At 33.7% G+C, this 26,069-nt stretch overlaps 1 protein-coding gene across 2 annotated transcripts in view; it reads right to left on the minus strand.

The window, feature by feature from the left end:
• Window positions 1-273: 273 nt before the first annotated feature.
• LOC140434068 (SID1 transmembrane family member 1-like) overlaps window positions 274-26,069 on the minus strand; it is a 33,970-nt gene continuing 8,174 nt past the window's right edge. For both annotated transcript variants that reach the window (XM_072522077.1, XM_072522078.1), the window contains 12 exons: window positions 25,201-25,408; window positions 20,747-21,012; window positions 19,874-19,957; window positions 18,478-18,763; window positions 16,415-16,617; window positions 13,428-13,601; window positions 11,487-11,604; window positions 10,395-10,517; window positions 6,967-7,155; window positions 6,746-6,906; window positions 4,696-4,806; window positions 274-2,222 (listed from right to left, as the gene is read on the minus strand). In XM_072522077.1, coding sequence (XP_072378178.1) covers window positions 2,046-2,222; window positions 4,696-4,806; window positions 6,746-6,906; window positions 6,967-7,155; window positions 10,395-10,517; window positions 11,487-11,604; window positions 13,428-13,601; window positions 16,415-16,617; window positions 18,478-18,763; window positions 19,874-19,957; window positions 20,747-21,012; window positions 25,201-25,408 — 2,100 coding nt within the window. In that variant the 3' untranslated portion in view covers window positions 274-2,045. The remainder of the gene's footprint in view (window positions 2,223-4,695; window positions 4,807-6,745; window positions 6,907-6,966; window positions 7,156-10,394; window positions 10,518-11,486; window positions 11,605-13,427; window positions 13,602-16,414; window positions 16,618-18,477; window positions 18,764-19,873; window positions 19,958-20,746; window positions 21,013-25,200; window positions 25,409-26,069) is intronic.

Consider the following 26,069-nt stretch of genomic DNA (forward strand, 5'->3'; position numbering starts at 1 on the left):
TTGTGGTTGCCTTGAATTATTTTCTGTTGATGTTATCTTTCCTATAGAATGCTTTGAATTCTTTCTCTCTGTTGAGGTTTTCTATATATTTAATTTCCTCATTTAAGCGAATTCATTTTTTTCTGTTGTGTATCCTCTTTTCTTCTCTTCTCTTTGTCTGATAATTCTCTACAGTTGGTCTAGTTCATCGGGTAAGCATCTCTCTGTAGGCTTTTCTTCTTACACATCCATAACATTCAGTTACATATTAGGGAACGCTATAATAACACCAAATATTAAAAAAATCTTTATTAAATATGTTATCACAGTTGATCATTTACAGGTTGTTTTAAAAAACATGAATAACATGATGTAACTTCTTTGGTATCTATCAAACAATGATATGGCACATCATTACAAATTTCACCTTTTGTACATATAAATTTTTTTAACATGAGAACAAAGGATGTTTTGAAAAACGTATTTTGTTTAGATTCACCAATGTTACATTGTTCGCTCATATATGTTTATAATATAACGTAAGTAATCTTTAAATTTTTTAATTTCATATTGGTTAAAGCTAGAAAACGAAGATTTATAAGAAACACGTCGATTCATTTTAACGATACCAACATTTTTCAACCCCCTCTCTTTCACTTCTACGACTCGTTAATCTTTAACAGAGAATATACCGAGTATGGTACATCATGAGATGCACTTGGATGGAATATTCAGGCATAAATGATTTTTCTTTCCATTCATTAAACAGTATTAATTTATTAAAATAGTTACACTTTTTAATAATTAAATGAGACGCCTATGTTTTGATAATGTGTCAATTTTTTCTATAACATCGCAAACTGCATTAAGGCAAAATTTTCAACTTATAATTATTTCCACTATCGATGTGCAAACAAGCTTATTCCCCATTAAAACCGTCTTTTCCCAATCATTCGTATAATACGCAAACAATTCATCATGTCTTTTATAATTTTGTTAATTAATGCTGTAAGTTGTTCCATTATTAATCATTGATTTGTGCCCCTTTGAGTTTTTAAATGTATATTTATGAGCTTGCTCTATTAGTTATTACGTAAATCTACTAGTTCCTTTACCTTTGTTCTTCGATCTCTTAAAAAGCACGAAATTTTTGTGGTAGATCATAAAAATCAAACTATATTTTTTGTTAAAAACGTTTCCACCGATTATTCTTTAATTATTATTTCCACTAAAGCACGTGTTTCTTTTCTTACCGTCTTATAATTGTTTTAAAGTTGATAGAAAATAAAAGTTGATACATTAGCAAATCACCGACGTTCCTTTTAATTTTTCAGAGCTATAACACTTTCAATAAGTTACTAGGTTTCCACAAAAATGGATTTACTATGGAAAATATCATGTAATCAAATCATCACGCTGTATATTGGAGCCTGTTAATTTCTAAGCGTAAATATATTATTCAGTATTCATTGTAAAGTTAATTGTCAAATAGTGTATATGATATGTTAAGCTCCATCTTTCGTCGAATACGATGTAATATCTTTTAGTAGAAAGTCATTGCCTCAGAGAGAAGGTTGACAAATGTTTTAAATATGGAACCTCGTTGAATATATTTTGATTATATTGATTCATACATCGAGAACGAGCACTGTTGGAACAGATAAGAAAGGGAAACATTGTGGAGAATGTAACAGATTAAATTTTACAATTAAAATAGAACTGGGTATTATACATAGTATAGCGGAAAAATGAAAAATGGATTTTATTGGAGACCACAGAAACGCAGTAAAGAAAAATCACATTGGCACTAACTAGCAAAGAGCAGATAAGTGTAGAAAACACAAGAGAATCCAGGTAGGATGGAAGTGGACTGATTGATAAATTTAGGTTGTTACATTGTTATACACCACACCAATAAATGGGTATAAATCAAAATCAGTCCAACTGCACCGATAAAGGCATGTCAAAAGTCAATCCTGTTTTAATTTATTAAATTCTATAAATACCAATATATCAAGTTAATATTGGTCTAGAACAGTTTTCTTCTGCATATTTAAATCCATAATCTAGAATACATGTAGATCCCTCTGTTCTACATCAAGTATGTCATCGTCCAAACACATTAAATACATAAAAGTAAAATAGAGAGCTGGGGCACTTAATAGGTGCCAAATATCGTGTTTATCGAAAAATTTTAAGGCTATACATTCTTGGTTCCATTGACGAGATTCCGCCGGTGTGACCTAAAACAAAAATTGAGCAATATTTAAAAACATATTAAATAAAATGTGTGATTTGTAATAAAAAATAATCAAAAAGATAGTTTTTTCAAATAAAGTTAGTTTTTTCCCGTTTTTTTTAGGTTTTTGGTCGCTAATTTATGCCTTATTTTTTTGGTCGTCCACTCGATTCATTTTTGTTATTTCTAGCTTCGTAAGGCTAAACCAAAGTCAAAGAATGTGCTATTTGCACACTAAAGGGAAATTCTTTAATTACAGTTTGATCAATGCACATGCCACAACTGACAAACCAGAGGTTTATCAACAAAAAAACAGTTCTTCGAAGACCTAGAGCAAGACTACAGGAGATGTCCCAGAAATGACACTAAGATTGTATTAGGTGACATGAATGCAAGAATAAGACGAGAGCGAGTTTTCATGTCCACGATAGTAAAGCATAGCCTACACAACATCAGTAGCGGTAATGGATTACGACTGATAAACTTAGCAGCAGCACTCAATATGACAGTCGCTAGCACCTATTTTGAACACAAGAATATACACAAGCTAACCTGGACCTCTCTTTATGGAAGAACAACGAGTCAGATTGATCAAATCTTAATAGATTCAAGGCATGGAACAGACGTAATAAACTGGAGAAGTTATAGAGGCGCAAACGTAGACTCAGATCATTGCCTCAACATTGAGGACTAGAATTTCAAACATCAGTAAAGAAAATAAAATGGATACAAAAAAAAAATGAAATGTGCAAAAGCTGAGAGATGCGACAATTGCAGAACGGTACTCACAAAACATCATCAAAATGCTGAGGAATCAAAATAGGGACTAGATATAATAGACGAATGACTAGATCAAAATAGGGTTGGGATATTTTAAAAGCAAAGTACTAGGGCGAATCTATGGAGCAGAGAATGATAATAGAGTATGGAGAAGACGATACAATTTCAAACTTTATAGAATATACTAGAAACCTGATATCGTAAAACATATTAAGATAGGAGGTCTGAGGTGGATAGGGCATGTAATTCGGATGGAACAAAATGATCCAGCTAGAAAAACGTTCCTTGATAGACCCATTGGTCAGAGAAGAAGAGCAAGGTTCCCAAAATAAGGTTCCTTGATAACATTAATGAAGACATGAGAAATATGGGAATACGTGCTTGGCCGAGGAAGGCGATGGATAGGGACGACTGGAGAGAAATTATTGAGAAAGCCAGGACCCACGCAAAGTCAGAATGATGATATGAATTTTTACTTCTTTGGCCACCGCTCCTCCTCCATTCTCATCACGTGACCATACCATTGTAATTGCCTTCCTTGTATTCTATCTGAAAGAGCATCTCTAATTCCTGTACGGTTTCGTATTTCCTCATTCCTGATTCTTTCCATTCTCGATACTCGACATGACCTTCTAAGATAATCCATTTCCACAACGTCTACTTTATCTCGTTTATTCTTTGTCATCGTCCAACATTCGGCACCATATGTGGTAATTGGTTCTACAATTGCTCTGTATACGCGAAGTTTGGTATGCATCTTTATTTTATTAGACCACAGTAATGAATTCAGTATTCGAATGCATTTTTTCCCTTGGGTTATTCGGTTTTGTACATATATCTTAACTCTGCCATCTGCTGCTATGATGCTTCCTAGATATTTATACTGGTTGCAGCCTTTTATGACTGCGTTTTCAAGCCTCAGATCTGTGGTATTTCCTCAAATTTTTAAATATTCTGTTTTGCTTATGTTTACAGTAAACCCCCATTTGGCATATTCCTCAAATAATTTTCGATTCATATAATTTATATCTTCCTCATCGGTTGCAAACACCACCTGATCATCTGCAAACAACAATGTATATAGAGTTTCTTGTCCCACTTCGATGCCCATAAATCTACATTTATTTCTTCAATTCCTCGATGCTTCTTGGACGTATATTTTAAAGAGTGTCGGTGACAAACAGCATCCTTGCTTTAGGCCTTTAGTGACTTTAAATTCATTTGAGGTTCTGGTTCCAATTTTTACACAACTAACTACATTTTCGTACAATTTATATATCGCTCGGATATGCGTTGAATCCAATCCGGACCTTTCAAGGACCTGAAGGACCATATTATCAAGGCAGGATCTCCCTGTACGAAAGCCGCTTTGTTCTTCATTATCTTGTATCTGTCTTTCAACCCTATTCTTTAATATTCTGCCGTACAAGCGGCCCACAGAGCTCGTCACACTAATACCTCTATAGTTGGAACAGTCTCTTTTATTCCCTCTCTTATATATGGAGCTTATATAAGATTTATTCCAATCTTTAGGAATTTCCTGGTCTCCACACATACATTTATTGAAAAGGTCTACTATGATCATTTGTATATGGTTTATGTTTATATTTATACGCATCCATTTGGTAAAGCAGATTAAATAAATGATATTCAGTTTGACAGGTTAAGGTTAAAATTTATATTTAAACTTTACTTACCGTCCACAAAGTTGCTGCATCTAAGAAAAATACGCTGGATGAACCCCAACACACTATTGCGAGAACCCCATAGAGAATTGCTTCATAACAAATTTTTTCTTTGCTTATCAGCTAAAATTAAAGATAGTAGGTTAGTGAAAAGGTAATCAAATACGTTCAATGATAAAAAAATAATTTCTAATAGGCTGATTCCAGGAGTCCAAAAAATTTAATAATGTTCGTCTATCATATCTAACTTTTAAGACAGAAAAAATTAAATTTTTCAGAAATGATTATCTTCTTCTTAATGTTTATTTTGCAGGATAGGTTAGGATAACTTTTATTTCGAAAACGAATGAACATGTGAGTACCCGTTTAGGATCGTTAAATACTCTTCAGGCTGGAGTTGAATGTGTTTTTGCAATGGACGAAAGCAGAACAGACCAAAAAACACAACTCGAGCGGCGGTGTTTTTGTGATGGAGCATCTTGGAGGCTGTTGAGATGTAGTCACTATTAGAATCAGAGGCGGGAGGCTTGTCTGGATGTGATGTTCTTTCCAGAAAGAAGTGTGTGTATTTTTGAGCTAAGTGAGACAGAACCCTATCTCTAGTTACTATTGCTCCTGTAGTTGTTTCTACGTCTACACCCAACTGCACTAAAATTTTATTATTGGGCGTTTTCGTTAACAGTCAGGCCTTCGTCAGCTTTCAAGAGGTGGCTTGCCCAGTGTGAATGTGTGTGTGTTAGCCGGACAGTGATGACCGCTACCATTTTGGTGTTACTTTGGCTCCATCAGTCGCTTAGATGGCCTCATCCGACCCCAGATCCCGTGTCAAGTAACGGGACTCTGTTGTCGTCCGGATGTCCCAGCGATGAGGATGATTCGGTATCAGAAAGAGGATCCCTTTCACTGTCATGCTAGTGTGAGATTTGTGTGTGTGTGTGAATGTGTTTGAGTGTAAAATGATTATACATATCGCTACAATTTGAGACAGACGTTTTTTGTAGTCAATAGAATTATTCAAACTTATTATGTATTACTGTTATTCATTACTTCCAGGGCAGAAACTCCTTTTCATCAAGAAAGCTGAGAGTAACTATAACAAATCAGATTTGGCACCCAGTGGTATTTGATCGTATGCAGCCCATATACATTTGCTAGATAAAGACGTTTGAATCAAATAGAAAGGTTAATGTGGAAGTTATCATTGAACAGACTTGAAATCGGTGAAAGGTGATCCTGTTGATGACCTAGGTAGTCAAAAAAACTGTGGTTTTACAAACTGGGAATTACGGTACCTTGTGATCCTTACATTTACTCATATTATCTTTTCTTTTCATTACTATTCGCTCCGTGCGTGACCATGGTAGGGGTACCTTGAAACGATGCCAGCGTGCGTAGCGGCGAAATATGACAAAATTGGAATCTTTTTACGCATAAATTTTATCAAAAATGTGTGCAAATACATGTTGCGTATTTAATTGTGCTAATAATAGCAAAAATAGTAAGTGTAGTTTTTATAGGTTCCCAAAGATTACATATAAATTAGAGAAAAGAAAAAGATGGATCCGTGCTATTAATATGAAAAAATATCACATAACCTCATTTTTATGCAATTGAAATAGGAAATATTTAAATAATTTACCTTAAATGATATTTTATAAGGCTTCAAGCTAACTGCAGAGTGCCTGATGACTTTAGATTTTATATCATAACTTTTACTATTACTGTTTTTAATTATATGCTCTTCCACGTGAAAAACTTGATTTGCCAGTACTAGATTTTTCCCTTTCTTTTCCGTTTGGGGTTACAAATGATGATGATTATATTATGATGAATTTTGAGAAACCCAGTTTTTAATACTACATTTATTTTGTACATAAACTGAAAAGTTAATTATTAATAATTGTCAATTTCGCCTGTATTTAACAATGTCAAACATATGTCATATGTTTAACCTGAAAATTGGTAGGTCCAAAACAGTCAGATGAAGGCGGTAGGTGTCGCGTCAGTCAAGCACGGAGCGAATAGATACTTTTTAATATAGATAATAATAAAACTAACTTACCTTCATACACGTATAAAACACACAATGAATGACGCTGTTACCCATCAATAACGCTAACAAGAAAGTTCCAAAGTCAGTGACGTTGTCGCTATACAACAAGAGCCCACAAATCAACATTGAATAATTCGCTATGTTTGCTATCAGCAAAATTATAAATCTAGCTAAAAAATTTAAATACAACCATAAAAATAAAGAAAATATAATTTTATTAGAGCATTTACCTTTCCGTATAGGTTTCAGTGCGTGTTGAGTAAAACCCTTCTTGGTGATGGAATTTCTGAACTGATTTAAACCATCGACGACGTAGTTCAGGAAATATATTTTTAAGGATAGAAATAAGCAAAGTAACGTGTAACATACTACGAAGATGATCCAGATGGCTAAGTTTCCGTTCAAAATTCCAATCATAGCTACAAAAGTATAAAAGTATATTTTACTGTAATGGTTCTTTCTGAAAACTGCTTACAAAATAGTCGTTTGAGAGGATAAATAAGTACTTATTTAATTAATTCCATTGTATAAACGTTTTTATATTATAGATTTTTCATAAATCATTGTCTCCAATAACTTTTTACCGAAACTAATTTGTTAAAATATCAGTTCTTTTAAAACTCTACTTAAACTTATCTAAACATTCAAATTTCAAAAAAGTAACTTCATACACAGTCGTATGTACTATACAGTGGGCAAAATATGGAATAAATTAATTTTTTCGAGAATATGTGACTTTGGAGACAAATAATTATGTATGATATTTTGGCATATCTATCATACTAGGAGGTTATCCATCTGGACGTGATCATGTAATCGATGATTTTTTAAAATGAGAATGGATGTGGTGTGCAAGCTCATTTGAAGATTTATTTGGTTCTCTATTCAGTGATATAATAATTACCATAATTAAAATCCGTTAACTAATTTTCGAAACCAAATTCAGAATTCCGCTTTAATCTGTGCCTTCTAAGAATTTCAAGGCAAAACAAACGTTGATAAAGCTGTTATTAGAGACATGGGGAATCTAAAAATTGCATTCCACACATATCTTCTCAACTAAGCAAAATTCTTGGCGAATTGGTTTCTAGTACTCGTACAGAGTATATCAGAGTATATTATCAGATGTCGCTATTTGCGTCTATACGAAGCCATGTTAGAGTTGCTTCCTAAGACAGAAAAGCTTTATTTTCACGTTCAGAGCGACTGCGAAAGCCGTTCTGATGAGGCCTATTAGGCCGAAATACGTATAAGCGGATGCGCAGGCGCCCTGTACGTGAAATAAAATCTTAACTGTCGTTTCCTTTTTATTACCATAATTATTTTTGAACAGATGAGCAACAAGGATTCAGATCCGAAAGATCCTGCGTAGATACCGAGACGTGTACTAAGACAAATCACAGAAAAGCCCATCGAGTACAGTAAACCAGCATGTCTATGTTTTATAGACCTGACAAAGGCTTTGGATGGCATCCAAATCGAAGACGTCTTACACCTACTGTATAAAAGAAACATACCAATCAATATTATACAAACCATCGAAAACATCTACTTCCATAATCGAATACAGGCAAAGATAAATGGAAAACTAACACACTGTATACCAGTACATCGTATGATGATGTCACCAGTTATCACCTCACAAAGTTTATAAATGCGACAATGCCATATTTTCATAAAAAAATTGAGCGTGTAACTCATTAAACTGATAAGTCAATAGTCGCTACACTGTCTGTTTTCTTGGGAATAGTTTTATAAATATTGATTCTAACCAGTTGTGTGGTAATTTACTGCTGCTGTATATCTTGTTAAAGAAGAAGGTGAAAATCGCAACACTATCGTCATCTAATAGTAACAATTCTGCAGGTATTTCGTCAAGACCAGAAGCTCCCCGTTTCCCTTGGTCTACGGTCTTCTGAACTTCTGAGATTAGAATAGGTGCGCCAGTATCTCGGTTAGTTACTTCTTGGTATATTCTTTGGTCATCTTTAAATAATTCTATTATGTAATTTTTCCATTCGGTGCAAATTCTGCTTTTGCCTGTTAATTCTTTTAGTTTTTTATGCAAATGGAAGCTGTCGTGTCATTGCTCCAGTTTCTCAATTTCTAAACAGGATTCTTGTAGCCATCAGTCTTTTGCTACTTTAATTCTTTATCGGATTTCTTTATGTACTTCATTGTCTCTTTCTCTGTTTATGGAGTTGTACTGCCTCCGAACGTCCATTAGATCTAAGATGTCTTGTGTCATCCAGTCATTTTTAATTGTTTGTTGTCTAAAAAGAACTTTGTATCTAATTTATTTACTACAAAATACATTTTACTGCTGTCAGAAAACAAAAAATGTTTATTTGACAAATAAAATTGCTGTTTGCTTAAATTAAATATTCAAATTGCCACCCATCTACCTCTTGGCAGCAATGGAACCGACATGACGACGAAAATCTTCTAGAAAGTTGTGAATGCTTTCTGGAGTTATATTACAAATTTCCAATCTAATTCTATTTATTAAATCTTGTATAATTTGTGGTAGACCAATGTAAATTTTTGATTTTAAGTAACTATATAGAAAAAATCAAGTAGTGTAAGATCTGCAGATCTTGGGAGCCACTCTATTGTTCCTTGTCTACTAATCCATCCTCTGAGAAACCATTTGTTTAAATATCACAGAAAGTGCAAAGTGCGGAGGTGTACCGTCTTGCTGTAGCTATATGTTTTTATTTGGCAAAGATCATTTTCATATGGAAAAAATCATTTTCATTTTGAAAAATGTCCATGAGTCTGGGTTAGTTCATTTTGTAAAAAAATCAAGATATCTTTGCCCCGTACGAGGCTCATCGAAGAAAAAAGGAGTTATAATATTATCATCGACTATCCCTGCCCATACGTTTACTTTTTAAGAGTGCTGAGTATGTGCCTCAGTCATCCAATAAGGATTCGCTTTACTTCAATATCTGCAGTTTGTCGATTCACGGTTCCATGTAAACAGAAGGTTGCTTCGTAAAAAAAGGATTTGATAAATAAAGTGTGGATTTTGATTACATAAATCATACTAGAACATTATAAAGCCACATGTTTGTTATTCTTCTTTAAATAATTATTTTATTTCAATTTCTTTTTTATTTTAAAAATAGTTGGCGCTCAACTCTTTAATAAACTTTTCATTTACTAAATATTCTGTCATAATCTAAATTCCAATTTTAATTTTCACTTAATATTTTAATTCCCTGTACTTAAACCATATTATGTTCTATGGGATAGAACATATATAAATTTCAATACCTCACTTCAGTTGATAAAGTATATTGGTCAATTTTCAGGTCTGTTTTCTCATGACAGTTTTACTCCATTGCAGAAGTAGCGATAATTTAATAGAAAGGGAAATGTCCTTCATCTATAAAACGACATGCTTCTATTAAAAATTCATTTTATATCGTTAAATCTACTACTACTTCGTTCTACTACTAGAACAGCAGTTCTAAACATTTATTTATAAACTTCTTCGATTGTTTCAATAGTAGACCAAATTAGGGGCTCCAAAGTTACCTATTCTGAAAAAACATGAACTTATTCCACAATTTTGCCCCATACTGTATATAGAAAATGAATAAAAAATAGAATTTAGTGTACTTATTTTCAAAAAATGTGAAATTAAACTTACCCATAAATATGGCACATCCCAAAACAGTAAACGTTGTGTACGCAGTAGCATTAATATCTGGGTGACGATTCTGGTACAACTTTACCATGCATAAAACTGCCATGATATACATAAAACTTGTATCTGTAAAATATGTAAATGAATACTTCTGTATCAAATTTTAATAGTTGTTTCTTCTGTATCAAGAAAGAAACTACCCAAATACTTTGAGAAAACTAAACTCTAGGGGACTTAACTCTTTAGTTTTATTTTTATTCTTGCAAGTAGAAGATTAAGAATAGAGTAAATATCTTTTCATAGTATGTGTTATTTGATTAATTTAATACTATTCTATTTGGTTTTTGATATCGTGATGGTATGTGTTTAGCTGCTTTTTGCATGTATATAAGCATCTGCGTCAAATAATACCAAGATTATACTGGGGACAAACGTCACGAACAAAACTTGAAGGCTCACTGTCAGAAGAAATAAGTATTTAGAAGGGTATACAACAGAGACGCATTCTTTCGCCAATGCTTTTCAATTTATACTCGGATATATTTTCCGTGATGCATTGGAAGCTGAGTCAGCGGAAATAGCTATAAATGGTATTCTTGTCAATAACATCAGATATGCTGATGATAAAACCAACAATTTGGGAGCTCTCCAGAGACTTTTTGAAAAAGTATCTATGGCTAGTATGAAAAACGGTTTACGTATTGATATTAGGAAAATCAAAATGATGGTCGTTTCAAAAAAAGATAGAATGCTAGAAAAAAAGAAATGGAATAAAGAAGAAAAAGACTTCTCACTTTTATTAAAGTGACCAGTTGAACATTTTTTTGGATGATAGGTATTTTATAATCAGCTTTATCTTGTCATTTAATTCATTTTGTAAATCATAAATTTGAGTACGTGACATTGATGATATTATCGTTGTCACTATTAAAGTCTACAGGTTTTATTTAAATTTTTATTAATAAAAAATGTAAACAATAAGTAAGGTTATGTATCTATCAGCCTGTGCAAGTGACTAAAATCCCAACCCACGTTATTTTTATTGATTCTAGTTAGGTTTTTTGCTATGGTTGTATGTAAATTGATACAACTTACCAAATTGATAGTTGGACTGACTCGGACAAATATGGTAACATGCTGACAACAATCCTTCAATAATTAAAGCCACTCCCATAGCATGAAATATTCCATAATGTACTGGTATCCCTTTTTCCTAAAATATCGAGCTGGTTTATTAACTATTATTTTTAAAATGGAAATTATTCACACAGAATTATAATTTAGCATCCCATTTTTCCTCTTAAAAAAGCGCATGATAGAGAGCAGAATGAGAAAACATGGGACTTCGTTCCAGTTTACTCATTTCCCACCAACAACCCAGGTGAAAAGTTGGGGCAGGAACTGAAGAGAGCGGGCGAAAAGATTTACCGAAAAAGGGGTTTAACGTTGGACTAACTATCCAACCCTGTAAAAATCCCATGTTATGCAATTTACAAAGAAAGAAGCCAGACTGTTTAACTAACAAAGAACTCACAAACGAAATCGGGGCAATGGTTTGAAAATTTGTACGTGGAATGTATTCTGGAGCTAAAACTCTGCTGATACAAGAAATGAATGAAGTCAAAGTAGACATCATTGCTTTACAGGAGATGAGGTGGACTGGCTCAGGAATCCTGGAAAAAAGAGTATTTACTACAACATATACCCTATATACTACGAATTTGGTACCAGATTTGCTTCAAGGTTATTGACCACAAAATATGTCGAATACGCCTTAAAGGCAAGTTTGCTAATCAGAATTACAAATAGCTAAGCCAACCGAAAAAAAGAGGACGATAAAAATATATATTCTATGAGGCACTGGGCCAAGATAACGATAAGTGTCCAAAAATTTATAAGTCTTTAATATCAAAGTCGGAGGAGAGAATATCTTTCCCGTCATGAGTAAAGAGAGCCTACACGCAGACTCAAATGACAACGGACTAAGACTCATAAACTTTGATATGATTAAGAATACTGCAATAGGTGGGACACGTTTTTCCCACAAAGACGTACATAAGGGAACTTGAAAATCTCCTGATAATGAAACGAATAACCAAATAGATTATATAGTCATCGATGCAAGACACTTTTTCAACCTTTTAGATGTTAGGACTTTCAGAGGAACAAACATAGGTAATGATAACTAAAGAAGACTTAACAAAAAATAGAAAATTGGAAATAGAAAAAAAAATAAATATTCACAAATTAAAAAATTCGGATATAGCAAATGTAAATAGAGAGCAAATAGAACAGATAGAATAAAAAAGAACAAAAACCAAGACAGGGACATAGGTATCGAGATAGCTTAGAAGTCGATTTAAAATCTATTGGAGTTAGACTAAGGAGAAGAGTTGCCGGGTACAGGGACGATTGGAGGATTGTTCTGAAGAAGGCGTTCTCATAACGAACTTTGATGCCACTGATATTGATGATGGGGAAGGATAAAATATAGAAACTCAATTAAATCTACATCAGCAATTACAAAATGTAGTACTAACAAGAGAAGAAGTGTCAAATGCCATCGAAGGTGATGATACACTTTTGGCATTTTGGCAGTAATCTATAAACTAAAAGTACTTATATAGCAAAACGAATTGATACCAGAGGAGTGGCTACAGAAAATAATATACCCGCTGTATAAAAAGGGCAATTTATAACATAAGAAGGCTATTGTGATGTGAAATATATCCTAGACTAATAAAACTCCTTAAAAATACTCTAATAAACTAAAATAGTTGTTTATCAAACTTTATTAGGGCAATTTGAAACTAGAGCACACGTATTGATAAGATTCGTGTCTTGTTTCATAACATTTTCACTGCAGTTTAAGTTAACCTTGGAGATTCAGCAATATTACAATAACATCATCCGATATGTAACGCGTAGTGCAGCCTCGTCGCTGTATTCGTACGCTTTTATCCATAAGCAATAGTCGAAAAGAAACGTTAAGTAACACAATAATTTTATAGATAGTATAAAACAATTTTCACTTACCTTTCTCATTTTAATTATTCTATGCCTATCAGCAACTACACAAATGAAAATAATGCCGAAAATAACGTAGCCAATGTTGGAGAAAATATGATTGAAGTCGCTGAAACGAAAGGCTGGATGTGCGCATAGGAAGTTGTAGTAACACATATCTTCGTCTCCAGTACGATTAACGATCTAAAATATTAAAATAACCTTTATAAAATGTATCTACATTACTCATTCGTGTAAGGAATTTAGTTAAAAATATGAAAGAGTGGGCCACATTGAGACTCGTGCCCCATGAGACAGTCGCAACAACTTTCAAATTACGCGCTAGAAATGGCATTCACTTCTATACAGTCTTTTACAGCAAGAGGTAAGTTTTTTTATACTAAACACTTTAAGGAGTTATAAAATATCCACACACATTATAAGATATGATACTTTTAAAATTGTTTTAATTGACCAAGACCTTCTATTATTAGAATATATTATGGACCTCCTTGAGACAAATGTTTTGGGCCACCAGAGACTTGTCTCGACGTGGCTAACTCTCCTCTACAGTTGAGAAAAGAAAACGAGAGTTCCAAGAAAGTAGAAGAGTTGAGCAATATTGAGCAGCTTTTGATCAATTTAACTAATGCGCCGAATGTTTTAAAGAAGCTGTTTATGCTACCATATCGGAAATCGAAACCAAACGAAAATGCAATGATATTACAAATTAAAACAAAGATAAAAAAATTGGAAAAAACTAAAAAAGTAGTAAACCTATTTAAGTAAAACATAGAGAATTAATGATGATGTCTGATGAGATAATGGATATGATGGATGAAAGACGTAAATTCAAGAATAAAAATGCAGAAAAATACCAGCAGATTCACAAAATCATAAGAACGAAAATTCGAGAAGCCAAAGAAAAATGGTTTTCCAACGAATGCAGGGAAATAGAACAATACGAACGACAATACGACAGTTACAATATGCACAAAAAAATTAAATCAATGACAAATAAGAGGAAATTCAATAAGTCACCCAACAGCATAAAAGATGGCGATGTAAATCTTATCTCGGAGCCATCAACGATCTTAGAAACAGTCATGGAAATCATACATAGAAAAATTATTTGCATCTGACAGGACTGATGATCACCTATATGGAGAAGGAGAAACATGACCTTCAATCCTTAAATCGGAGATAGAAGATGCCATTGCAGCACTAAAAAACAATAAGTCAGCAGGTCCGGACAATGTACCCTGCGAAATATTAAAGATCCTATGTAAATCAGACAAACAGTTCCTTGATAATCTAGTTGAACTTTTTAACAACATATATAATAGCGGTAAAATCCCGGAGAACTGGCTGCAGTCAACATTTATTACAATCCCGAAGAAACCAAATGCCCAGATCTGTGATGACTACCGGCTTATAAGCTTGATCAATCATGTCACTAAAGCGTTCACTAAGATCATTCATAGAAGAATATATGATAAATGTGAGTCAAATATTGATAGATCGCAGTTTGGCTTTCGGAAAGCACTTGGAACTAGAGAAGCAATTTTCGCGCTCCAGGTGCTTATACAGTGGTGTAGAGACGTTGATAAGGACGTGTATTTGTGCTTTGTGGATTTTAGAAAAGCATTTGACAATGTCAATCATGAACAATTGATAGATATTCTGCGAAAGACAGGTATTGACGACAAGGACATTCGAATTGTGGCAAACCTATACTGGGGTCAAACAGCAAAAATTGGCAACGACCTCACTTAAAGTGTGCAGATCAAAAGAGGTGTCCGTCAGGGGTGTATATTATCCCCACTCCTATTCAATATTTATTCCGAAGAAATATTTAACAAATGTATGGAAAATGCAAATGAGGACATAAAAATAAACGGCGAGTTAACGAACAATATAAGATATGCCGACGACACGGTGATCCTTGCTAGTACCATAGACGAATTACAGCAGGTAATGGAAAGAGTTTATTCAGTTAGTGAGGAATACGGTCTGAGCCTCAACTTCAAGAAGACAAAGTGGATGCTGATAAGCAGGAAGCAACAGCCTGCTCGACAGTTACGGATAAGTAACATACTAATTGAGCATGTAGAATCTTATGTGTACCTTGGCACCAACGTAAATGCAAAATGGGAACAGGCCACAGAAATTAAGGCGAGAATAGAACGAGCTAGAGCAGCATTTAGCAATATGAAAAAGCTCCTCATAAGCAGGGATTTGTCTCTTCCCCTAAAACTACGTCTAGTTAAATGCTTCATTTTTCCGATCTTACTGTATGGTGTGGAGGCCTGGACGCTGACGGAGACGCTCACGAGAAAACTAGAAGCATTCGAAATGTGGGTGTACCGACGCATTCTTCGTATATCCTTTACCGAACATGTCATCAACATAGAGGTAATCGAAAGAATCGGAAAGGAGAAAGAAATCGTGAATACAATTAAACAAAGAAAGCTTGAATATCTAGGCCACATATTGAGAAACGATAAGTACCGTCTACTGCAATTGATTGTCCAGAGAAAAATAGTCAGTAAGCGAGGGCCAGGCGGGAGAAGACACTCGTGGCTCCAAAATCTGAGGAAGTGGTTCGGGCTCACATCGGTCGAACTATTCAGAAGCGCCGCAAACAAGATCAGAATTGCCATGTTAATAGCCAACGTTCGCAACGGACAGGGCACTTGAAGAAGAAGAAGAAGAAGATAGAGAATTAAAGGTCACATCACAAACAACCGACTAGTAGGGTAATAATGCTGGAATGTGCTCAGGGAGATCCATAGTTTATCGCTAATGATTGACCGAATTCTTGAAAATTTATTTTCTATAAGTTATATGTACATCTTTGTCTTCGAAGCATCCAAATTTTTATGCAACATTCATTTAATATAAGCATCTATTACCAGAATCGTATGTATTCTGAGCGTTTTTTTCACTTTTCTTTAGAAATGCATCAGCCGAGGACGCAAAAATCAAAAATTTATATAAAAAATTTAAAAACTTACCCTCTGGTAGGTGAAAACTAGTTGAACCACAGGTATGCTGTAAAATATGGCAATACTCAACGTGTGATACAAATAATTGTAGGACCTTTTTTTGATTCTCTTAGGGTGTCGTGAAAATTCGGACACAGTTAGATTAAGGGACTTCAGCAACGAGCTGATCTGTTCTTCAGACAAAGCTTCGAAATAGTCCGTTACTATAACATCTACAAAAAAGTAATAATAATAATAGATATTCACCGAGGAATAGTGAGGGTATAGATTGTTTCTCTATTAATGCTTTTCACTTCTTTTAGTTCTTTTTAACATTTTATATCATACAATCTCCATCTTCCAAGATTTTTCCTTCCATTGCTTCGACTACTTAATTTCTCAACGATTTCTAAGTACTTCCTGTTTTCTTCTTTTTATCGGACTTCATTTTGCAGTTTTCTTTATCCAGTTTCCTATAGTTCTGTCCATTATCTGGTATTTTTTCTAAACGTTTGGTTAGTTAATAAAACTGAAACGTCAACTGCAGAAAAAATATGCAAAAACATCTTGGATAACGTTGAAATAGCTTCTTGAAACGTGAAGTCTCAAAGACAAATTGAAAAGCTATGGTAAAACGAAGAAACAGAAGACCAATATCCATTACAGTGATATTGGAATTCTTGTAGTTATTGGCTAGCCTTTTTTATCGAAATCTTTCATTGAGTCCTATAATATACATAATCTGAGTTTCTTGTCCATTATTGTGGTTTTGTGGTGCATCTATCAATGTTTTTATCTCCAATTTAAGGGACTGGTTCATGCTGTCAGTAATTTATGAATTATGTCGTATTTTGCCCCTATAAACATAATAATTTATAAAAACAATGTCGGCATAGACTTCTCTTTTCGCAAATCATATTTACCCTATGGTAGCTTAAATAATATTTTTATACTTTTTGCCCCGATAGAGATACCGCCATTTCATGGTGCTTGCCTCATTATTTATTTTCCATAAAAGTTGAAGAGACTTGGGAATAGAATACATACTTAATGAACTCCCTTTTTCTTTTTCTTCTTGTTCTTAGCCTTCTGTCGTTCATTTTTGTACGTATAGGAATCTCCCAACTGCATATATTGATCTCTATCCTGAGCAATAAACTTTTATTTTGTTCCAGCAACTCTTTTTATGTCATTTACCCATCTCGTCAGTGGTCTTTCTCTTGGTCGTCTAACTTTGTAAGATTTCCAATGTTGTATTGTGGCTTTCCAACGTTGGTCTTATGATTTAGCAGTGTGGCATCCATTTGAGTTTGGCAATTTTTGTTGTGATATCCTCAACTTTTGTTTTTGATCTTACTCGACTTGGCGATGTTATGAATTCCGCTACAACTTTCAAAGGTTGGACTTACGGTTTTAAACTCTTATTCCGATTTAATTATTATCGTATAGACTTTCCACCAGAACTGACAGATCATAAGAAACTTTCATCTCGTGTAGAACATTCCTCAAAACTTTTTAGTTTAAACAGATAAATGCCTTCTGGTAATCCAAAAAACAGATGATCATAGAAATTTTAAATTCTCGAGCTTTTTCAATGAGAATTTGATCCCTTGTGCTCTTAATTGTAACGAAGTTAAATTATTGCTTTTGTTCTTGTGTTATTTGTCTATCCAGGATTGTCTGCAGGCGACATTTGATTTTCAATAGAACTTTCACTTGGGTGTTAAATTAGTTAAATGGTTCAGTAGTTACTACACTTTGTAGTTTTACCTTTCTTATGAATTGGAATTAATAGCGCAGTACACTAACCACTGGCCCTTTGCCGATTCTCCATATCTGATTGCACAGTTTCCACACTAATTCAAGACCAGATTCTCCCATGTTCGAGCTTTTACAGATGTAATATTATCGGAACCAACTGATTTATTTTTTTAAGCTATTTTATGGCTTCATTAACTTCAAATCTTAGGAAATCTGGTTCTAGATTCTTCTATATCAAAACTCATCAAATTACGAGATCTGTCTATGACAGAGCTTTGTTCCTTTATATTATTTCTAATGTCTTTAATTATAATAGAAAATAAACCCCTTACCTTCGTATTTATTCCTCGCAATCGTCCCATACCGATGGAAGATAAGCGCAGCTACGGTCACCAGCACACCAGTACCGACTAATATTAAAAATGTAGCACCTACAGCGACAGTGTAATCATTTGCTGTAATGCTATTTCTGATAATAAAATTAACATGTGTGCGAACCATCTGCTCTATGGAAACGGTTCTGGTCAGTCTCGGTAGAACTGAGCTTTCCTGACTGCAGTCGTAAGTATCTGGTTTGGCGACAAAAACGAGAAAGAATCCATCATTGTAGCTGTGTTTCTGCAAATAAAAATATAATGACAAAATGAAAAATAACATATACGCGGTAACATATATTGTAAAACACTTTAAATCCGGCAACGTTTGATTCTCTCTTTTTTACAACCGACCAGATACCTATACGAAGCGTTTCGGTTGGGAAGCAGTTCGATAGTAGAGTGTTATCTCCGATAAATGCCTAACAGATAGTGACGAATAGGTTATAGATAATCTAAAAAGTCAGCCAGCTCTGCCAAAAAATTCTGTGTTTTACGTACACGAAGACATAAGTCGCGTAATCCCGGCAATGAATAACATATTATGGATTACGTTATATAGCAGAAAAAGGAAGGCGAAAGGCAAGTTTCGACGCCTTATAATCGAAACACACCAGCGAACCCTTACCAATCTGCACTTAGGCAACGTTGTAAGGACAAGTCTCACAACCCCTAACATGAAAAACACATTCAAATCATAGCCCTCATTATCCGTAATAAGGATGCCCAGATGCCCTAAACTGAGTAGCTTTTGGGATTAAGCCAGGAGGGCAGAGGGTGCTAAAAATCTGCGGAGTCTAAAACGCTAATCAAATTAAACAACAATGCTTTATATAGCGACATATAACTGCCGCTTGCTATCAAATCAATCCAGACTTGTAAAACTGGAAAAAGAAACTGAAAATATAAAATTGGACGTCCTAGAAATCAGAGAAGTAAGACGGAAAGATAAAGAGCTATTGGAATTAGCGTCAGAAAACCCATTATACTACTGAGGCACATCAGAACAGGCGGTATTTGATTCCTAATCAACAAGAGTAGTAGAAATAACTAGTATCTCGGATAGATTAGCTGGCTTAACCTTACAACTATCAGAGAGATACAATATAAAAATTATACAATATATACGATTACTCACACTGAAGAACAGATAGAGAAACTTGACAGTAACAGTAACACTTTAGACCATTGTCCACTGAGTTATTTATTTATTTCCACTATTACCCAGTTTATGATTTTTAATACATATTTGGATACTTATTCTATGGCGTTGATTTAAGTTTATTGAATAGTTTTCGGAAGCCAAGTGATCATACCAGCAAGCTACAAAATAATAATTATTATTAGTACTTACCATTAAAGTAATAGCACCTTTTGTATTAATCGTTTGATGGATGCCCTCATACTTTACATCTTTGTTATTGTCAAAAACCGGACACTGAAATTAGAAATAAAAAAATTAGAAAAAGAATTTCTTGCCTGTCCTATTCTTGCCTTAACCACTATACGATACTTGCCTATACGATTTACCACTTAGTATCAAAATCTCTATCATCAGATGCTATGTATTTTCTACATGATTATACGGAGTAGAGGCATGGACGCTCTCTGAAGCTTCTTTAGGAAAGCTCGAGACCTTCGAGATGTGGTGTTACAGACGCATCTTACAAATTTTGTGGGTGGATCGTGTGACTAATATTGAGGTCCTACGTAGAATAAGCAAGGAATGCGAGATTAATAACACAATCAAAGAGCGCAAATTAGAATACCTTGGCCATGTTATGAGAAATCAACACATATATGGCTTATTGCAACTCATTCTTCAGGGTAAGATATTTGGAAAGAGAGGGCCAGGGAGAAGAAAAATTTGGCTTCAAAACCTAAGGAAGTGTTTTGATTCTGAACAGCTGCAAGTAAAGTTAGGATAGCTATGCTGATCGCCAACATTCGGAACGGATAGACACCGTAGGAAGAAGAAGATCAATGGAAGTAAATAACATTGAAAGAGATGAAAATATTAATAGAAGTTACAGGAATAAAAAGTTATAGAAGATAAAAAACGGTAGATATCTATTCATAAAAACAAAGACAAATAATATTAGCAACGGAGGAACCTAAATCCACCTAAGGTAATAAGGAAGAAAGCAAAATTATAATACCCAGTAATAATTGTTCTAAAAAAATAAAGTTTTTTTTTTGGAAAATCAATTATCAAAGAAAACAGTACCTTGCTGTCCTGAACGGAAATTGTAAGACAAAGTTCGTCCTCTGAATCCACTTCGATGACGACCGTGTCAGCAGTGTCCTTTTCGAATCTAAAATAAGCATATCTTGGCTCACTGGGTCCTACGGATATGTTGTACTTTTTATCTTGTTTTAGGTAAAAAATCTGTTCTTCTTGCAATTCCACAGTTACATTTATATCGGTTGGACTCGCCGTTGACAAAGCCACTATGAAATTTTGTTGGAAATATAAAGGGCGTAGCAATACTCCTAAAATATATCATGGATTAGTTTGTAAATTTGGATATTTTAAGTATTTTTGTAAATTTACAGCTAATTTAATTGTTGAAAGACATTTTTTGGGGTTGGAATTCGAGGAAATGCTCTTTCAATGAATTCACTCCCAAAACGTCGTGTTTTTGGCAATGATTAATTGTGAAATTATTACGAAATGATTATTTCCATTATTACTTATATGAATTTTCATTTCATTATTACTTATTATTACTAAATAAAAACAAAATTAATTTTCTTCATTTAAAGAGTATATTTGCAAAAGATGTTTGGTCTGGGAGATATCTAAATTTTAATTAAAATATTCCTATAACTCATAGGAGTGTTGTATCTAGTATTACGGAGCAAGCAATTAAGCTATCTTGACCACAATACCATCCCGAAAATCTGAAAAAATTTCCGATATTTTAGAACAAAAAAAATTATTCACCAGAATTTTACAACCGTCCAATTAAAAAAAAAGAAGCATTATTAAAAATCAATCTAATTTCGATACCAATCTAGAAAAACTCAAACTATACCTAGCAATAATAATAGTAATGTCACAGACATACTAACAATAAATACTTCTTCTTCTTTCTTCTTGTATGTAGGCTTTAAAGCCTGTTTCTTCTTCAATATTAGCCTCCTAAATTTTTTAAATTATGGCACCATCTTTTTCTTGGTCTGCCAATACTTCTTCGTTGATTTGGTGACTTCGTTATCTCGTGCTATTCGTACTATCCTATCCTGTGTCATTCTACTAATGTGTTCTTTCCACTCCGGTTTTGGTTTTGTCACCCATCCATTTATGTCTTCTATATTGGATCTTCTTCTTAAAGTTCCATCTCCTATCGGAGGTTGGATATCATAACGGCTATGGTCACTTTGTTGGCTGCTGCTCTGAAAAGTTGTAGTGAACTACAGTTAAACCATTCTCTAAGGTTCTTCAGCCAGGAGATGCGTCTTCTTCCTATGCTTCTTCTTCCTTGGATCCTTCCTTGCATAATAATTCTCAGCAGCTTATATTTTTCTCCTCTGGTTATGTGACCCAAATACTCTAGTTTTCTTTTTTTTATGCTGTTCATAATTTCTAACTCCTTATTTAGACGTCGTAGTATTCAGCATTGGTAATCCTTTGAACCCACTGAATTTTTAATATTCTTCTGTAACACCACATTTCGAACGCTTCTATTTTTCTTATGTGTTGTTTCTTCAATGTTCAAGCTTCCATTCCGTATAGTAAGATAGAAAATATGTAACATCTTAGAGCCCTCAATCTGAGATGCAACTGAAGGTCTCTGTTGGTAAGCATTGTCTTCATTTTCACAAATGCTTGCCTTGCAGTTTCAATTCGGACTTTGATTTCTCTGCTTTGATCATTTTTGTCATCAACCCAGGTTCCCAGATATTTGTATGTCTCTACTTTTTCTATTTGGGTTTGCTCTATCATTAATCTTACATTTCCATGTTGCGCTTTTGAGACAATCATAAATTTAGTTTTTCTGTTATTTATTTTTAGTCCGTATCTAATGCAATAATCGTTAATTCTATTTACCAACTCTTGTAGCGATTCCAGGGTGTCTGCCATTATAACGGTGTCATCAGCGAATCTTATGTTATTTACTATTTTTCCGTTTACAGAGATTCCATCACCCAGATCCGCTATCGCTTCCTGGAATATGGCTTCACTGTACACGTTAAACAGTAATGGTGACAGAACACAGCTCTGTCTTACTCCTCTCTTTATATCTATATTTTCGGACTTTTGTTCTTCTATCTTTATCTTTATATTGGCCTTTTGATTCCAACACAGATTGATAATGATTCGTAAGTCTCGTCTGTCTATATCTTTGTTTCTCAGTACTTCTATTAGTTTTTCATGTCGGACCCTGTCGAATGCCTTCTCGAAGTCGATGAAACAGGAATAAATATCTATATTATCTATATCTATATTGGATGCTCTTCTTATGTTTTGGCTTCTCTCCCTATCCAACAGACTTTTCCCTGATATTCGTCGAAGTATTTTTATCTCTGTTGTTTCTAGTAGTCGTCTCGTTTTAGATGTGTCAGGTCTTGTCTCCGTCGTGTATGTTAATTTAAGTCTAATATTTGCTGCTTTATAGATTCTTGTTTTTGTGTCTTGTCTTAGGTGTTTGTTTTATTCTACTATATCTACTGCTTGTATTATTTCGTCTATTATTATATTAAAGACATTTTCGACTTGGATGCGATCGAAAGCATTTGTCAGGTCTATAAAACATAGATATTCTGGTTTATTGTACTCGATGACGTTTTTTGTGATTTGTATTAATACAAATACGGCGTCTATGCAGGATCTTCCGGATCAGAATCCTTGTTTTTCATCCGATAAAGTTTGTTATTTATTGAAATTGTTGATTAGGACTTTTTTGGTAAGCTTAAGTGCGATTAAGTAATGTTATTTTTTGTATAAGTTTTGTTATCTCTAGGGTTATACTTTCTCCTCCGTGTTTTAGATGCTCGTTGGTTATTTCGTCTGGTCCTGGTGGCTTTCTATTCTTGAGTAAATTTCTGGCTATCTCTACTTCCTGAAAACTGATTTATATTTCGTGTCTTAATTCAGGTACGTTATTGTGTTGATTATAATTTTCCTTTCCTTTAAACAGTTCCGTCAGGTATCTGTCCCATTCATTTGCTGGTATGTTATTGTATTCCTTTAATTCTGCCATTTCTTTCTGACTATGGTATATTGTTGTTGTTTCTTTTGTTCAGTAAGACTTTGCGTTTTCCTAAAGCTTCTATTGCTGCTTCTTCAATGTTGTTTTTAATTTTCTCCCAACTCGCGTTTATATCTTCGATGTCGTCTATTTGTTTCAGGTAATTTCCCATAGAAAATGTTGTTTTGCTAGTACTAGTTTGTGTTCACTCCTTGCGTCTGCTGAGTTTAAAGTTTGGATATCTAGAATGTGCTTTGGATGGATTTTTATATTAGTGACTATATGATTTATATTTATACTGGATCTTATGGTCGAAAAAAGTATACAATAAATACCATATATCCTTACCATACATTAATAAATGTAAGCAATGATTCAATGTTGGTCATAAATTGTTAAAAACGTCCGGAACATATTTTTCAAAATTTAAACTCAATATTACTAAAGAGCATCAGTCGGATGTTGTTTATAAAGTAAATTATAAAGATTGCAATTCAACATATATTGGGCAAACCTACCAATATTTACATAGAAGGATTGTTGCACACAAACATAATCTACAAACCGACAAATTAAACACGTTAGTTAAGCATTCTCTAGAAAATAACCAATCTTTTTTATACTGCAAATGTACAGATTATAAAAAAATAACAGAACAGAACAAAAGAAGTATATTGGAGATGATTCACATCAAAAGACTAAAATTGTACCAACAATAAGACCGATATTTATAACATACCAAAAACCCAGGAATTAAAAAAGTTTAAAAAGGCAGTAAGCGATGCGAAACAAAAATCCTGTGAAGAGCTTAGGAACAACTTAAATGAAGGTAAGATTAAAAGACGGTAGATCCTTTTGGAATAAGATCAAAGCGTTAAGAGGGGCAAAGAGAACACAAACATACGCTATAAAAGACAGAAATAACAAGATTTAGGAAAGATTTAAGAAAGAAAGAGTATTACACCAGTAAATTTAAATTAGAGGAAGGACACCTAAACTCAAGAGAAACGTCAAGCTAAATACAAGAAGAGAACAGGACATGGAGAATAGAGATAAACAGAATTCATCAAAAGAACAAAAATAATTAAAAACGGGAAATCTGGGGGAGAGGAAGATGGAATAGAACTAGAAATCATGAAATGGATAGGCGATGAATCCATAGACTGGTTCTGGATTATATTTAATAGAGCACTGAAGGAAAATAAAATACCAAAATATTGGAAAAACCATCTAAACCTAATCTAAGTAATCTTATTGAACAAATTTATAAGAATGGCGACAGGATCAACTGTGAAATCTATAGAGCGATATTTCAAGGGTTCTAGAATGGTATCTATAACAGGTCATGATTCCTTCTGTAAAATGTAGTCCATTATCGATTCCAAAAAATATAGGTAATGTTTCGTTTTCCTTCTTTCAGTTTAACAAAATTTGCATTCTCAAAACCTGATAAATTTAAAACGTTTTAAAAAGATAAAAACCTTACCTGGTGAAAGAGTTATAATATTCATATAGTCATGGCATAGTGTTTTAGAGGACACATTATATGAGTACTCTTCTCCCGGTTTAGCAGATTCGATAAGCATCGGAATAGACCACGCTGTCACTTGAGTTCTCTGTTCAGCCACAATCAAAACGGGAAATTGCTTCTTGGCATTGTTGGAAGATGTGATTATCCTGTAGGGGTTCATAGACTAAAAACAATTTAATTTAATTTAATTTAATATTCAACAGTTTTATAGAAATTGACTTCATTTGCGGTGAAATGCAAAAATTGCAAAAGCTGAACGCTTTACCTTTAAAATGCAGTTTGACTGTTGTTGATAGGATATTTTAATCGAAAGATATTGAATTTTTACTGTCGACTTGATACAAATTTTATCTAAAACTTTCCCGCACGTACGTGGCATTGAAAATCACCGGTCGATTCAAGCGTTGTTTCTAAGAGTTCATTCAAAGTAACGGTTCATTCTACAGAAAAAGTGCGAATATACATATTTGTTTAAAATTATCTTAGCTACATTTTTTTTAAATATTTTTGTCTACGGCGTACAAATTCTTGGTAAATTATTATTTTCCGTTCCGGTAAAGCCTGGGAATAGGAGTGGCAAACATTTTTTCTTATTTTTTTAGGTCCAAAAATTGACATTCTCAGCAAAATTCAGATTGTTCGTATGATTTTTAGAGGTTCATTGACATTTTCGTCTCTGACGACTGGAGTAATCATTGTGGCTATAATTTTTTATTGATTTATGCTTTAAGTAGATTAGTTGTTGTTGTGGAGAGCATTTCCTCCTGGATTTTTATTGCCATAAATATTTAAACAATGTTAAAATTGTTCTAAAATCAGTAGTT

The sequence above is a fragment of the Diabrotica undecimpunctata genome, chromosome 2, assembly GCF_040954645.1.
Source record: "Diabrotica undecimpunctata isolate CICGRU chromosome 2, icDiaUnde3, whole genome shotgun sequence".
Taxonomy (NCBI): domain Eukaryota; kingdom Metazoa; phylum Arthropoda; class Insecta; order Coleoptera; family Chrysomelidae; genus Diabrotica; species Diabrotica undecimpunctata.